Source organism: Lethenteron reissneri, chromosome 13 (assembly GCF_015708825.2).
Source record: "Lethenteron reissneri isolate LAM-NWPU_2019-01 chromosome 13, ASM1570882v1, whole genome shotgun sequence".
Taxonomy (NCBI): domain Eukaryota; kingdom Metazoa; phylum Chordata; class Hyperoartia; order Petromyzontiformes; family Petromyzontidae; genus Lethenteron; species Lethenteron reissneri.
The window spans coordinates 10,898,502-10,915,390 of record NC_083791.1 but is presented as its reverse complement, the minus strand read 5'-3'; the positions used below and the strand labels follow the sequence as shown (position 1 = coordinate 10,915,390).

General features: G+C 49.7%; 1 protein-coding gene across 1 annotated transcript; it reads right to left on the bottom strand.

The window, feature by feature from the left end:
* Positions 1 to 211: 211 nt before the first annotated feature.
* LOC133342105 (phospholipase A1 member A-like) lies at positions 212 to 16,579 on the bottom strand. The gene is made up of 13 exons (XM_061551041.1): positions 15,787 to 16,579; positions 11,973 to 12,166; positions 11,149 to 11,336; positions 9,523 to 9,648; positions 8,713 to 8,782; positions 8,021 to 8,132; positions 6,535 to 6,636; positions 6,016 to 6,108; positions 5,468 to 5,662; positions 3,388 to 3,465; positions 2,359 to 2,467; positions 1,350 to 1,529; positions 212 to 475 (listed from the first exon to the last, which is right to left on the bottom strand). Exons 1-13 carry the CDS (start codon positions 15,839 to 15,841, stop codon positions 391 to 393), a joined length of 1,587 nt encoding a protein of 528 aa, XP_061407025.1. The 5' UTR covers positions 15,842 to 16,579; the 3' UTR covers positions 212 to 390.
* Positions 16,580 to 16,889: the final 310 nt, after the last annotated feature.

Below are 16,889 nucleotides of genomic sequence, written 5' to 3'. Positions count from 1 at the left end.
CTATCCAGCCCCTGGCATCAATCATTGTGTGAGCATGCCTAGCAATGTCTGGTTGTACTCATTAGCCAGAACACACGATCCTGAGCTGCCCGGTTCCGATTGGCGTGAGGGTCCGGCACCTCTCCTTTTGGCCCAAACAGTCTGTCAATTGGCATCTGTGTTGAGGTGGCACCAACTGATGTATACCTACCGAGGTCGTGTGTTAGTGAGTATTCTACACAGTTTTGATAAACCTAGGGGGCTGACTGAGAATGGTGTCTGGGTTTGGCCTACTGTGGACAAGGTGGGAGACCGTTGTTGAGCATAACCCCGAACGGTGAACGGCACAACCCCACTCGGTTGGCCTGGCACCATGGCCGAGCCAGAGGACGGGGAGGCCCGTGTCGGCTGCTATCTCTGCAGGTTGCAGGGTTCCAGTGGTGCCAAGGCAGGCGCTCCATCCTGGACGCTCACGTTGTAGGTGCAGTAGGTCTCCCTGCACGCGAGCCCAGACACGCAAACGGATTCGAGCAGCCGGTGGCCGGCGGCAAGTTTGATGTGAACGTGTGGACATTGTACAGCCCCCACTGCCTGATGAGGATATCCTACCCCGCCATACGAGTCATTTGGGTTATTTAACCATGATTCTAGATTTGAAGCTTTCGTGACTGCAAGGATTCATATTCTTAGGTTTTTTTCGGTAAAGTCACGTAGGTAAAACAATTTAAATTAACAAAAGTAAAATAAAAAATAAATAAAATTTCACATTTTTATTTTATTTTTATTTTACTTTTATTAATTTAAATTTTTTACCTACGTGACTTTACCGAAAAAACCTAAGAATATGAATTTTTTAACCATATTTCACCGTGCATGTTTGCGGAGGCAGGGCTGCATATATGTGGGAGCATAGAGCCCAGCACAATACTACATTGGGTGCACTGACCTCTGACCTTGTAGTTGCAGAGGGTTTTTTTGTACAAAATTTTTCCATTCACATCATCATGAGTCATGATCGTACTTTACATGTATGATAATGAAATCCATTCGAAAATTGTGAGGAATTTGAATTTAAAATTACAAGCGTATCTTTCCCGGCCTATGTAATTCAGGCACAATATTTTGAAGGATGATTATATTTTGATTTAAAGCTTTCGTGACTGCAGGGATTCATATTCTTGGTTCTTTCGGTAAAGTCACGTGACTTTACCGAAAGAACCAAGAAGATGATTATATTGTTAATGTTTTGGATTTTACCAAATTGTGTAAATGTGCAATGTGGGTGTGTTTATGATTCTCTCCTGGGTGGACCATGTAAATGTGCACGTGGCCACTAAGACCTAATTGGGTGCACCGTGTGAATGGACTACCCGTTGTGGATGGGCCAGGGCGACAGGACGAGGCGGGCGATGTGGAGACGATAGGAGATGAACAGGCGGCGGAACGAAGGCCCTCGGAAACGAACGGTCACGGCGACAAGGGGCCCCGGAAGGCCCTCCACAAACAGCAGACGCATCGCCTGGCGGCCTTCCATGAAGTTTCTGGAGGTCCTGTACGCTCCGGCCACAGTGGAAGAAGATCGCAAATGCTCACGACTTATTCTCTGCCCAGTTCGATCGTCGGGGGGTGGTGGAGGCATCGGTGTGTACGGGAGTTTGTCAATCCGAAGCTGGACGAGGGATCTTGGTGGCTTATTTCACTGTACTTCGCGCTGGTCAGTGTGGTTAGGTGAAGGCGGGGAGCATAGATGTCGTGGCACAGCATAGAAGTAGAGTAACAACATAGTCTACTTGCACTACCCTCTGCTGTCCTGCAACATCCTCCAACATTCTGACCACACGTGGTAGTCAGCCATCAAAGCGCTAGAACAAGGCTCGAAAATCTCGCTTCGCTTCCAAGGTGTGATGGGGCGCATATTAAGATATCAACATTGATTTTTAAAAAAACGAACTTTCAGAATGTCTCTCCAAACAAAAAAGAAAATATGTTTTGTCCAACAAGATAAAAAAATTTTTTTCGTACTTTTGTCATCCAACAGCATCGCGCGCTTTCAGATGTGCTTCTGAGGCCGTCTGGAACGCTCTTCCTTCCGATACTAGGAAGCCACTGGAGCTATGCACCTCGGATTAGCACGGTTGGCTACGTACGGTGCGAAAGTAGTTCGATATATATACAGGCTACCAGAGACCCGTAAAATATGTACACAAACCCGGCACACCACATCGAGTATGCATCCCGTTATTGGCCGTGCCTGCGGCTAAAATTGACGTGCGCCCTCCTGTTAACAAGCGCTTGAGCAGAAAAATGCCCCCGAATGGTAACAAGGACGGCGGGGATTGAAGGGGAAATGCCGTCCGTGCCGGGTGTGGCGAGTCTCACGGCACGACGGCCACCTCCTCCGTCACCGAGCGGTTGGCGTGGAGACGCACGAACAGCGACCCCCGCACCACGGGGTCACGAGACTCCACCTGGGCCAGGTAATAGGTGACTGCAAAACACAAAAGAGAAAGAACCCCCCCCCCCCATTGTAGAAGTTTAAAATGTGTGGGGTTTTTTTTTTTTTAAGACTTGGTTACGTATTGTGAGGATATTTTTTTTACAGCATTTGCTGCTACTGGACATCTGTGAAAAAGAGCTTTATCGCTCATCAGATTCCTCCAGTATAAATACAGATTCTGATTTGAATTATGTTATTGGTGTTGCTGTTGCGATTGTGGTCATGTCTGTTGTGAATGTTTATCAAACGTTTATGAGTGTTCTTGTGATTTTTTTTTATTCGCTTACCTATTAAAGTGAGGCCATTTCATTTGTTTTGTTAAATGAAACCATTTGTAGATTTGAAATTTGTGCTATTGTCGCACAAAGCTTGCAGGAATGTGCCGTTTCACAGATGAGTCGCCTGCTTGCCTTCAGAGACTAACCTCCCTGCTCCTGATGACGACTGCTTGTGTTGCGATCGAAACGTCGTGATATTTTGAATCACTTTATTATTTTTTTCTATCTACGTGACTTTACCGAAAGAACCATAGAATATGAATAGCCTGCGGTAGTTTCACAAAAGATAGCGCTGTTACCAAATGTAATTTGCTCTTAATAAAAAAAAAATTCTTTTTTTACAATCACATCGGTACCCATAACTTACTTTTTTCTACCAATATCCTCACGAGATCTGTAAGATCCACTGCGACACAGACGGCACGTGGCATCCATCGTCAATACACTTGCAGCGTTAACCAGGGTGGCCGTCGGGCTCAAACCGCAAAACCTTTGCAACGAGCGGGAAAGTCGTGGTACCTGCTCGACCGTGTCAACCACATTTAGAATCGTGTGAAGCGTCCGATGCCGCTGCTGCTGTTTTTGGTGTTGTCGCTGCTGCTGCTGTTAACTGTTGTTGTTGTGTTCACTGACCACAATAAGGGGGTGCTTTGGCCGTGTTCATGTGAAGGACGATCGACTCGGACTCGCTCACCCCACAGACCCCGTCAGCTGTCCGGTCGGCGGACACAACACAAAGGACATTAGCAACAGTATTCACATTTGTGACCAATCATCAAAAACTAACGATCCCTTTGTCGCCGTTCACGGACTGTTGGCGCCGCGAGGGCCATCGGCGATCGTCGATGAAGGCCGGCACAACGATGCAAGAGGGGATTGTTCGTGGCCAGCACCACGTACGTCCGGCCGCCTGCGTCTTGCCAGTGCTGATGTTTACACACCACGCACGAGGCGCTCGTTGAAGGCCGAATCAGCCTCGGGGGAGGCCGCGATAGGGATCTGACTCAGGTGGCTGGGTCACGAAGTGCAGTGTGCTGCCAACTATGCTACCTCTTATTCTTGGTTCTTTCGGTAAAGTCACGAGAAGAAGGGAAATAATAAAATAATAAATATAAAACAATCAAATTCTCACGACGTTTCGATTGATTGTGTTGCAATCGAAACGTCGTGAGCATTTTTTTTTTTATTATTTCCCTTCTACATGACTTTACCGAAAGAACCAAGAATATGAATCCCTGCAGTCTCGAAAGCTTTAAATCGAAATATGCAACCTCTTATTTTGTACGTTGCAGACTCACTGGCAAGAGGCCATGGGACAGGCCCAAGGTGTTGTTAGTTTACTGAGATGACTGACAAGTTGTCCACCTTTTTCACGATTTCCAATCATTTCTATTCATATGCAAGTTAAGACACTACAACACACTGGATGTGCCTGATGATTGGTAATCATGGAAAGTTGTACCATGGAGAGGGGGGGGGGTCATGACGACTGTTGAGAAAACACTGCTCTACATACACGTACACACAGACACTGGCCACAGGTTGCTGCGGAGTCTTGTAAAAAAAAACCCCAGGGGTCCGAGAGGTCCCCTCCACCATAGCCACGCGAACCGGTGCACTGGCTGAGGCGCGTGGTGTTAGGCTATGGATAGGGTTAGGGATATGGTCAGAGTTAGCGTCATGTGTTCGGTTTGGGGCCAGAATTAAATGCTGTACAACAAAGATCCCCCCGTATCACTTGCACAGACTTTCGGAGCAAGTGCTGCTTGGTTTGCAAGTAGCGCCTATGAAGGCCGGCACGGCACACAACAGGGTGGGCGGTCAGCACCACACCCGGCCACTTTTGTCTCCCTAGTGGTGATGTTGACTACACACCGCACCAGGTACTCATTTGTGGCCGAGTCGACCTAAGCAGGTTAGGGTTAGATACAAACACAGTCACACGTACACAGGGCCTCCCCGTGAGAACCTGAGTGGCCCTCCCCGTGAGTACCTGGGTGGCCCTCTCCATGAGTGCCGGAGTGGCCCTCTCCATGAGTACCTGAGAGGTCCTCTCAGTGAGAACCTGAGTGGCCCTCTCCGTGAGTACTAGAGTGGTCCTCTCCATGAGTATCTGAGTGGCCCTCTCCGTGAGTACCAGAGTGGCCCTCTCCATGAGTACCTGAGTGGTCCTCTCAGTGAGAACCTGAGTGGCCCTCTCCGTGAGTACCAGAGTGGTCCTCTCAGTGAGAACCTGAGTGGCCCTCTCCGTGAGTACTAGAGTGGTCCTCTCCATGAGTACCTGAGTGGTCCTCTCAGTGAGAACCTGAGTGGCCCTCTCCGTGAGTACCTGAGTGGTCCTCTCAGTGAGAACCTGAGTGGCCCTCTCCGTGAGTACTAGAGTGGTCCTCTCCATGAGTACCTGAGTGGCCCTCTCCGTGAGTACCAGAGTGGCACTCTCCGTGAGTACCAGAGTGGCCCTCTCCGTGAGTACCTGAGTGGTCCTCTCCGTGAGTACCGGAGTGGCCCTCTTAGTAAGTACCTGAGTGGCCCTCTGCATGAGTACCGGAAAGGCCCTCTTCATGATTATCGGAGTGGTCCTCTTCATGAGTACCTGAGAGGCCCTCTCTGTGAGTACCGGAGTGGCCCTCTCCATGAGTACCTGAGAGGCCCTCTCCGTGAGTACCTGAGTGGCCCTCTCCATGAGTACCTGAGAGGCCCTCTCCGTGAGTACCTGAGTGCAGGCCCAGGCGGGGGCACGATGCCGTGCGCTCCGTGCGGCACTCGAGGCAGCGTCCGGCGGCCAGGGCGGCGGCGGAGTCGCACGGGAAGGCGCGCAGCTCGCACGGGGAGCGCAGGGAGCTCAGCCACAGCCGCACGGCGCGCATGTGGTCGCAGATCACCGGTGACTCCATATCCTCGGTGAATCCTGAGGTTGCAGGTGAAGGACGGCGAGCGGGCGGGAGGAGCCAAGTGGTGACGACCCTACCACATTATTTTGGGGGGCTCTACTGAAAGTTCTGCCCATTTGACATAGCCAAGCCCACTGAATTACTCGCCCTGTCCACACAGAGTGGCCTCCTCACTCTTTCTGACATTGGCTCCGCCCACTGCTCAGGTAGCCCCCCCCCCACTGATTAGGTAGCCACTCCCTTTGCTCGCATCTCGAGTCGAGCGTGAAACCAGACAGACGTTAAGCCGGGGACGAAATCCCGATTTTCACGAACCAAGGCGTTGGCACAGTGCCGTGTGGCAGGAGCACGAAGCGGTGTGTGGAGTCACCTCCTGTGAGCGTCGTCTTCGGGCATCCCGGTTGGTCCTCTCCGCCGTTCACGTAGAAATCCACGTGGCCCAGGGTCCGCCGAATACCAAACTCTGCACGCACGCACACAGGCGCACACACACAAGTGCACAGTCACACACGTGCGCACACACACACACGGGTGTACACTCATACACGTGCGCACTCATACACGTGCGCACACACACACGGGTGTACACTCATACACGTGCGCACACACGCGCGCACACTCATACACGCATTCAACACGCGTGTGCATACGCATACACGCGTGCACCCCTTTCGATGTCTAAACTGAATCAAAGGGGCTGCACGCGTACATAACCAGATTACCGCCGACTGCACGGCGTGCGGGGAAGGCTGCTGGTGCCGCATCGGCCCGCGTGGACATCAGAGAAGCCACTCGAAGCGGCAGCAGCCGCTGCCATGGCAAGGATCGACGCCGTCGATGGAGAGGCGCGTAGCGCGGTGCGGGGGGTGGGGGGTGGGGGGGGTCTCACTGTCGCCGTCCGTGTGCACCACGTCCACGAAGGCCGCGTCGCTCGGGTCGAGTCGCTCCGCGGGGTCGGCCTGGGAGAACTTGGGTCCTGCGGGGTCGAGGGCTGAGCGGGAGAGGGGCCAGGGGAGGTGGAGGGGGCGGGAGGTGGAGGTGGAGGGAGGTGGAGGGGGCGGGAGGTGGAGGGGCCAGGGGAGGTGGAGGGGCGGGAGGTGGAGGTGGAGGGAGGTGGAGGGGGCGGGAGGTGGAGGGGCCAGGGGAGGTGGAGGGGGCGGGAGGTGGAGGGAGGTGGAGGGGGCGGGAGGTGGAGGGAGGTGGAGGTGGCGGGAGGTGGAGGGGGTGGGAGGTGGAGGGAGGAGAGGAGCGATAGGAGACGTGTTCTCATCTTCTTCATGATTATCAATCATCGTCGACCATGGTCAATCCACTGCTGGATCAAGGCCTCCCTCTCCAAGCCATCGCCGTCTGTCATGGTTCTGCGATGCTATGAGTAACACGGTCTTAGTTATCAGTCGCACAATGATTCATGGAATCAAAGAGATTATTTTTCTTTCATCATGCGTTGAAGAACTATTTACGATTTCTACAAATTAATATTCAGCATTAATTTCTTTATCATCATCATGAGCCACGGTTCATCCACTGCTAGATGAAGGCCTTCCCAGGCAAGGGGTCCATAAGGGATGTTGTCGGTGTCGGTCACCTATCAAATCTCCCACCTCGCGATTTGATGATTTTCCACGATTCTGATTCGCTATTCAAAATTTATACCGCTGGGTAACAGAGGCAGGGGGATGTAAGAAACTTGCTCCATTGGCGATTGAACTGGCAACCTCAAGATCAGGGGCGGTTTCTTCATTAGGGCGATTGGGCGACGCACCACCAATCTCAGCCGTCACTGTGCCTCTGGATATAGTCCAATCAGCGTCATGTCACGTTCTGTGGAGTACCGCCTCTTTTTGGGCGATTTCACTCTGGCTGAGAATCGCCCAGAGTGTTCCCATAGACTTACATTCAAAGATGTTTTTTTTCGAACGGCGGGCGCTGCAATGCATTCTCTATGGCTTCCGGGAGGGCTCGCCCTAACGTGCTTACGTCATCATACGTAAGCACGTTTCAGTCAACAATATTATTTGTCGCCACCTAGTGGAATCTTTAATAAAATAAACTTGAGTGGATTGTAATAATAGTGAGTATAGAAACAAACAAGATGTATTGTAAGTCACTTTATTTTTCATTAATATTAAAGAAGTGAAGTTGCCTTTACATGCTTAAGCTGTTAATTTATCCATTGCATGGGTGGACCTTATCCTTATCAATCATCCAGACATTTGCCCCCCCTGAGAGATTTTGCAGGAGCCACCACTGCTCAAGATTGCAAGTCCAGTGTCAGAACCATTACCACCATGATGCCCCCCCCCCCCCACACCCCCAACGTAGTACGATAACATTGAAGCGTCTCCGTATTGTGTGGCAACCCCAGCGCCCACCTGTGATTTTCGCGATCCTCCCTGAGAAGTAGCTGCCTGTGAAGCCTGCAACGTGCGCTCCCAGGCTCACCCCCACCAGGTGCACACGCTCTGCACGCACGCCCCGTTGCACCTGGGGGGCAGGTAGCGGGTCGGGGTGAGGTGCCTCCAGGCATCGGTTGGGGGTATCTGTGGCCCACTCAGGGTGGTGTACCACCCCCCCCTCCCACCCCTTCTCTCGAAGTATGTAATGAATGTGCATGGATATTATGGATATGTGATTGGATATATGGATGTGAATGGATGTAACCAATATTATCCATAAGAGGTTGTTTGGGTTAGATCACGTAAATATAAATGTGTCGTTAAACCCGCCACCACCCGACACAGCCAATTAGTAAGGTTTGTCACGTAAACAAAACGTGCCAATTCGTTACTAGATCAGCACGCCTGTGGGTTGCAGAGTAAATCCACTACAACATTTACAATTCGAGTTCCGTGACGTTTCGCCAGCAATTACAACCAGCATCATCAGGCGCTAGCCAGATATTGGTTTTCCGAAATGCCTGTTCACCCAGCAACGAATATTGTTTTTTTTTATATATATAAGGGGGTACAAATATTCGGTACAGAAACCAACATCATTGAAAATCGCTTCCGAGGGAGGGACAAACATTTGTTTCTGGGGGAACATCAATGCTGTGCGCACCTACCATGAGCGTGGTGATCATGTTGGCGATGATCCTGCCTGCCTCCCGGGTCTTCTGCACCGCCAGCGGGTACCTGGGAACACAGCCCGTGCCATGCAGCGCGCCCTCATGCGACGAGGCGAGAGTGGAGCCACTGTGTGACTCTCCAAGTTCGATTAAAGTGGCAATAATTTCACCGAGTAAGTGACCGACACGTTCTTCACTTAAGCAAAATAACCGCAAAGTGTCGTTGTGGCGCGTTACTGGCAAGACAAACGAGGCCTCGTTCCCAAACTGGTAGGAGGGTTTTAATTTATTTGGTGTGCGTGCGCGTGTTTGTTGGGCTTCTTTCTTGTGTATAAAATTAATGTACAGTGTTGTGGCATGCTGTTGGCGTGAATGATGCCATATAAAATGAAAGTTATTATTATTCCTGGCTCTCCACGCAAAGAATGCAAGTTTATTTGTTACACTACCAACTTGTCCCTGGGAGTGCATCCTATCAGCAACATTGGTTCAATAAAGCAAACTTTGGACTGGTTTCAATATTCAGTGTCTCACCAGCGGAGTCAGGCTTGCTTGAATCAATGCTGGTGAACTGTCCGAATTTTATGGGCAAGGACGCTTTCTGTAAGAAATGGGTCCTAGTTCAATGCAACAGTATACAATACGTCGCACGAAATATACATCAAGTTGCATTTTTGAGAATGTCCATGACAAAATAAACAAAAGCCTCCCCCCCAATATTTGTCTCTGGCCAAAGTAAAATATCCAATTTGGTTGAAGCGTCCTTTATTTTCACCGGGCGGGAGACCCAACGCCGTGAGGCTTCACCAATTTGTTGCGCCGCGATTCCAGTCGACGGCGATGATGTTGGTGCCGGGGGGGTCTGGAGTTGCCCCGAGAAGCTCAGACACCATCTCATCGAGCCAGATGGGGCGCGGCTCCACACCACCCACACTGACACAAGGGGGACACACACAGGGACAACAACAACAACCGCCATTCGCCACTAAGTGGCGGTGACGTCACCACGACGCTTGTGCCAGGCCAAGTGCACCTTGAGGCCACGTGAAGTGTTGAACGCCCGCTGGCAGGAGGTCACGGGGCAGACCCAGCAGGTGCCATGGGTCGACTGACCGAGATGACACAGGGACACACACAGGGGGACACACGGGGAAGACATGGGATACACACAGAGACACATGGGAGAGACACATATGATACACACAGGGGACACATATAGGACACACAGGGACACATGAGGGAGACATACGGGATACACAGGGAACACACGGGGGCCTTAGAAGGGATGTATGGGGGACACATGAGGAGACATACAGGAGACAAGGATACAATGAGGGGATGTGGGGTACAGTGACAGTGATCATGGAAAAGGTTTTTAATATTCTTCACGTGCGCTGACCTACTAGTGATCTACTAGGTTCAGGGTTCAATTTTTCTTATGAGCCTAGGACAATTTCAGTGACTGCAGGTATGGTCACCGCAGTTTGGCCTTGAAAACAAAAAGTTTATCATCGGCGATACTTCAGGCAGTGGCCCTTCACAGCACAAAGAGGGGGCAGAGAGAAATCTTGACTTAAAGCTTTCGTGACTGCAGGAATTCATATTCTTTGGGTCTTTCGGTAAAGTCACGGAGATAGGTTCAAATTAATAACAAGTATAACAATAATCCTTTATATGCGTGGTGGCTAGAGTCCTCTCGTCCTCTGGCTTGAGATGGCTGCCACCTATGGGTCAGATGATTGCATTGCACCATTAAGCAATTGGTAATTAAACATAATATTTTTGTCCTAAAAAGTGTAAAATTTTGGAGAGAAAAAATTTCACGAACATTAATTTTCACGCACAACGAGTCTGTGTAGTAAATGTCAGCTCGATTGGATCACGGGAAGTGGGTTAAAAAACGACCGAAAGATTTGCACGGTCGTAAGCAAGCAAGCAAACTTAATATAAAGGATTTTAAAATAAACTAAAAACTAGGACGTTTCGATCACAACACAACCAATGGTCATCAGGAGGAAAACATGACGATTGCTTGTGTTGTGATCGAAACGTCGTAGTCTTTTGTTTATTTTATTTTTGTTAATTTGAACCTATCTCCGTGACTTTACCGAAAGACCCAAAGAATAGGGGGCAGAGAGGCTGAAGCGTGACTGCGATGGGTTTTTTTCGGGCACACAAATCACAACGGGTTCTCAGAAAAGTGGTTCCGCGCTAAAAGAGCGGGAGGCCAGTGCTCCATTCCCGTTAACAGCCATCAGCTGGTGGCGGAAATTCCACATTGCTATGGCAGGGGTGGATGAGTCGACAATACAAGACAGCAAGAGGCCCGCGCGTCTGAGAGGTCAGGCCAACTTGAGCCGGCGCCGCCTCCGCCGAGAGTCTGGGTTCTAACCCCGGTTGTTGGCCGCCCGTGATTTGTCACGCCGCGCCCACCTGTATCCGTGGATGAGCACGAATGTCGTTGCCGCGGGGTCGATGAGCCGCATCGTCTCCACGTCGTCGTCTTCGTGTTCTTCGCCTCCTCCTCCTCCGACGACGACTCGGAGCGGCAGCGCGCAGAGGGGGTGGCGGCTGGAGCTCCTCGGAGGGAAGAGCAGAAATCGCACGTCCAGCTCCGTTCCCTGCAAGAGAATCGGAGACGTTTCCGCACGCAGCTCTGATGAAGCTAGTTGTCATTACTGGCGAAACATCGTACTCAGATTGTAAACGTTGTGGCTTGGCTCTCCAACACACCGGTGTTGCTGTACTGGTGACGAATTGGCCACGTTCTGTTTACGTGACGACCCTTACCAGTTAGCTGTGTCGGGTGGTGGCGGGTTTTAACGACATATTTATATTTACGCGATCTAACCCAAAAAACCTCGATTATGGAGCTCTGCTTCTGTTTGTCTCCGCATCTGAATGTCGCGGTGGTTCAGTTCTTCCGTCTACTGGCTCCTCCAGACCAATATTGACGAGGGGCATTTTGTGTAAGCAATAAAACTCTGGACCGGTGTTAAACTTTGTAAGCAGTCAAGCTTGTTGGACAAATGCACACAAACTTGTTCCAAGTCCGTTCGCATAGCCGCATGTCAGTGAATTCAAACCGCACATTGCATATTTTGGGTAGAAGTAGGCTACCCCATATACGTGTGAAATTGCACAAATTGCGAACACGCTCTAGGTAAGGAAACCTGTACTTTTCCTTTTAAGGCCACGGTGTCACTGACGAAAGTGCCTGTTGAAGCGAGCCGACTCAAAACACACCGCGTTCATACCCCGAAGAGAAGCTCGCTCAGCGAGCTCGGCTTGAAGTCAGCGCAGGGGGGGTCAGGACCCGGGGTCGAATTGACGCCTGGGTGAACGGGAGGCGTTGGTGGTGGTGGCGTTGGTGGTGGCGGCGGCGACGGCGAGGTAGAGACGGGGTTGGATGTTGGAGTCTCGGTCAAGGATTCGCCCGGGTTGAAGATAACTTTGGGTACACAGATGATCATTGCCATTAGGGGGTTTGGGGGGTTCCACAATTTCGTACTCACTTGTCGCTGAGGTTGCGGTATTTATCCGCAACCTCACTGCGCTGCACTACTTGGGCTTACGCAACTAACGCAAACATTTCCACGCATTGAATCTTTTAACATGATTTATGGGAGCATTTCCGTAAAGTCGGATTTGCGTAAGTCGGGTCTTCCGCAACCCGTCATAGTACGATAGCGTGTCCCGCGCATTTGCCCGGGATAGACGGCTCGGGTAGAGGGTGGATGGGAGGTGGGTGAGGCGTGACATGACGTCAGCACGCATATGGTGACGGTGAGGTCACCACCGTGCACGTGTACTTAGCCATGCGCCAGGCAGGCAGGAATCCAGGAAGATGTTTTTTTGTTTCTAATATGAAACAGGAGCCTCCATTCCACACTGTACTTATCTCTCCATGCAAAAAAAAGAATATGAGTTACACAACCCAAACCAGTGGCCAAGGTATGGTGCAAAATAATAATTAAGAAGATATAGGTGACAAATAAATAAGTAGACAAAACGCCTCCTCGTGTATGTGTGTGTGGTGGAAACCTTTCGCCTCCTTGCCACAGCTATCCACGTAAAAATAGAAGTTGTTTTTAAAACGAAAAGTTTTTTTTTTACTCGGTGATGCCTTCCTGGGTAAAAAAAGAGGCAATTGTTTCGTCTGAATGCGTCCGTGGCCATGGGGAAGGGAGTTGACGCTCATCAAGTATCAAATTATGTTGTGATGCACTTGCGTTGGTAGTGGGTGTGCAAGCACAAATAACAAAAAACAGTCAACACATTAAAATTTGTCCATAACACCGTGACCTTAACACACCGTGAAATGAACACCTAAACCTCAACACATCTGGCAATGTTGTTCTAAATCTTGCATTGCAGCAATGTGCTCAGCAGCTCGATGCCAATGTCGAGGTCTGCTGGCCACGATGAAGAGGGCTTCAGTGGAGAGTTTGTGTCGTGTTGCCGTTCCCCCTCCATTGGAAGGAGGGCAGACTGCAGTGGTCTGTAGTCTGGCTTTCTTGGCCACAATCACACTCGTATGGCTTGCCCTTGAAGTGTTTATATGCATCTCCGTGGGTCTCTGTGTGTATCTGTGGGTCTTTATGTGTCTCTGTGTATCTCTTTGGGTTCCATGGCCACATTCATCAATAACACCATGTGGCCTTCAAAATAAAATCAAGTTCAAGTTCATTTATTAGGTATAGCCCTGTGAGCCATTCGGCTCTTGAATCGGGTGCAACCGCAACAAACAAAAAACATGAACAAGAAAACATCTTAAAGTGAATATGTGACTGAGTGCAAACAGAAAATCCAAGAAAAGACGGCAAAATATTGCAGAAAAAACACCGCACACCAACGCTGTGTGCACAAATTCCAGTGGGATGCAAGTCAAACAGCAACAACAACAACCACAAGACAACTTAGATTAAGGCCATCAGTGTACACAATAGGCGACGTTTTGGCCAACGGGTCCGTCTTCGTGGCTCATAGAGCGGCGAGAGCGAGAGAGTGTATAATAAAGAGTTATACAAAACAGTATCTGGCTGGATTGCAAATAATTACATTCTTGCCATTCTTGTCGTTCTTGCCGTTCGTGCTGAATTGAAATACCTATGGCTGAGCGCCACCACTCCGAAGGAAACCCCTGTGTACGCAGGGCAGCAGGACATACAGAGCGAGATTCAACTCCGAACGATATGAAGGAGTTCAGTACACCGCGAGAAAGTTGCGGGAAACATGCGAGGAGAGGCGAGCAAGGACAAACAGATTCAAACAGAGCTTTTATCCTACAGCGATCACCACACTCAATAATGCTAATTAATTATTAAGTAATAGTGTTTACAATTGATTGTAAAATAGAGATGTGCAATGACAAAATGTAACCTTATGTGGGTATGTGGGTATACTTGGGCTGTTTTTATATATAGTATAAATTGATTATCTTTCATTTAATTTTATTTTTATTTTCTTGTTTTATTTAATTTAAATTTATGAATGATGCCCTGGTGAGCATTTTAAATTTCGTTGTACTGGTGACAATGACAATAAACGATCTATCTATCTATCAATGTAATGAATAAAACACACGCGCGCACGGAGAATCCATCGCATCGATATAATTCATCATTATAATCGGAATTTTTTAAAATGTAATTTACATCAGACCCCATGGTGTAAAGTGTGTTCTCCATCTCTTGTCGTCCACGCTATCTCTCACGCCTCTCTCTCTCTCTATGCGCCCAGAAGAAGGGCCATCGCCCAAAACGTTGATAACACTGGTCAACAAAAAAAAACACATTTTTTTTGGCCTGGTATTTTGCAGGTGTTTTAGACTAATTTTAAGGTGCCGATTCCAAATCTGATCTCAGATTTGCTCTATCACATCTCATTTTTATGCTATCGGCATACCCCATTTTCATTGATTTTACCCGAAATTAACTGTTACTTATGATTGCAAGTTGTTGCGAGTCAGTGACTCCTTTAGTGTTAAAATATGGTGCTGTATTTTTAGGATAGTGTGTTTATAATATCATTTTATGTAGATATCCACATTTATTTAATATTTTTCTTCTGCAGTTTTTATTAAAAATGCAATATTTGATATCTCAAAAACCCTATGCCAGAAAAAGTGTGTTGACCAGTGTAATGTTTCCTAATGAGGCCACAGTGTTGTCGATGAATGTGTGGAGTCGTTTTAACCCCTTGCTGTCGTTGTACGTAGAATCGTCGATTAATATCGATTGCCAAGCTTATTCATTGGTCTGACGAATTGTCGCGATTGGAATTAAAACATGACTATTGTGTATTGTGTCTCAATTACACACACACCCTGTCTCAATTACACACACACTGTCTCAATTACACACACACACACTGTCTCAATTACACACACACACCCTGTCTCAATTACACACCCCCACTGTCTCAATTACACACACACACACCATGTCTCAATTACACACACACACACTGTCTCAATTACACACACACTGTCTCAATTACACACACACACACTGTCTCAATTACACACACACACACTGTCTCAATTATACACACACACACAGTCTCAATTACACACACACACACTGTCTCAATTACACACACACACACTGTCTCAATTACACACACACACACTGTCTCAGTTACACACACACCCACTGTCCCAATTACACACACACACACTGTCTCAATTACACACACACACAGTCTCAATTACACACACACACCCTGTCTCAATTACACACACACACTGTCTCAATTACACACACACTGTCTCAATTACACACACACTGTCTCAATTACACACACACACTGTCTCAATTACACACACACTGTCTCAATTACACACATACTGTCTCAATTACACACACACACAGTCTCAATTACACACACACACACACACTGTCTCAATTACACACACACTGTCTCAATTACACACACACAGTCTCAATTGCACACACACACCGTCTCAATTACACACACGCCAGGTGATGGAGTCGAATTCGCTCCCGTGGCAGCGGCGATGAGTGTGATGGACATGAGCAGGTGACCACCACGACTCTCTCCTCCTACCTGCAGCCCATCCCAGCAGAGCCAGCAGACCCGGCATCCTGCACGTGCCACGCATCGGGCACAGAGGCGCGCGTCCCCTTCCGTACGAGACGCTCCCCCAGCCACTCCGAGCCTCTCCTCTCCTTCGTTGTCCGCGAGAAATTCGCCGGGGATTCCGAGGCGTTCGCGATTGACAGAGCACAGGAGGGATGGGGGCACACACTGGCAGACGGAGTCGGTAGTACCCACTGTGGGTCTACCGGGATACTGTGCACCGACAGAGAAGATCCCGTGCGTGTACCGTACGTTGAACTTCTTTCGCACCGTACGTAGCTAATCGGAGGTTGCGGGAGTGTACCGGCAGCTACCGGTGTTGCTGCTGCTCGTGGCTTGGGTCGTACTGACGGTGGTGCCGTGGCAGCTGCAGCGGCTCTAAGTTCAGTGAGAGCGGCGTGGAGTGGCGGATGTCCCAGGGCACTACGAGTGGAGGGAGAGCGGCTGGGGGGCTTGCCAGGGTTGTAGCGGTGCCACTGACCGCGTTCTCTCGGAGTTGTGCCAAGTAGAGGTACCGAGTAGCTGTGCCGGTGATGCTCACAGCAGGGCGAGCTGTGGCTGGAAGCTGTGCCGGTGATGCTCCGTGCTCCTGATGGCTGTGCCGGTGCCGCTGAGTTGTGGATTGTGGTGGGAGTTGTGGTGGATTGTGGTGGGAGTGGTGGGTGGGAGATGTGGTGGATTGTGGTGGGAGTGGTGGGTGGGAGATGTGGTGGATTGTGGTGGGAGTGGTGGTGAGAGTTGTTGGTGGGAGTGGTGGGTGGGAGATGTGGTGGATTGTGGTGGGAGTGGTGGTGGGAGTTGTGGGTGGGAGTTGTTGGTGGGAGTTGTTGGTGGGAGTGGTGGGTGGAAGATGTGGGTGGGAGTTGTGGATTGTGGTGGGAGTGGTGGATTGTGGTGGGAGGAGTGGTGGTGGGAGTTGTGGTGGTTGTGGGAGTTGTGGTAGGAGTTGTGGTGGTTGTGGGAGTTGTGGTGGTTGTGGGAGTTGTGGTAGGAGTTGTGGTGGTTGTGGGAGTTGTGGTGGTTGTGGGAGTTGTGGTAGGAGTGGTGGTGGTTGTGGGAGTGGTGGATTG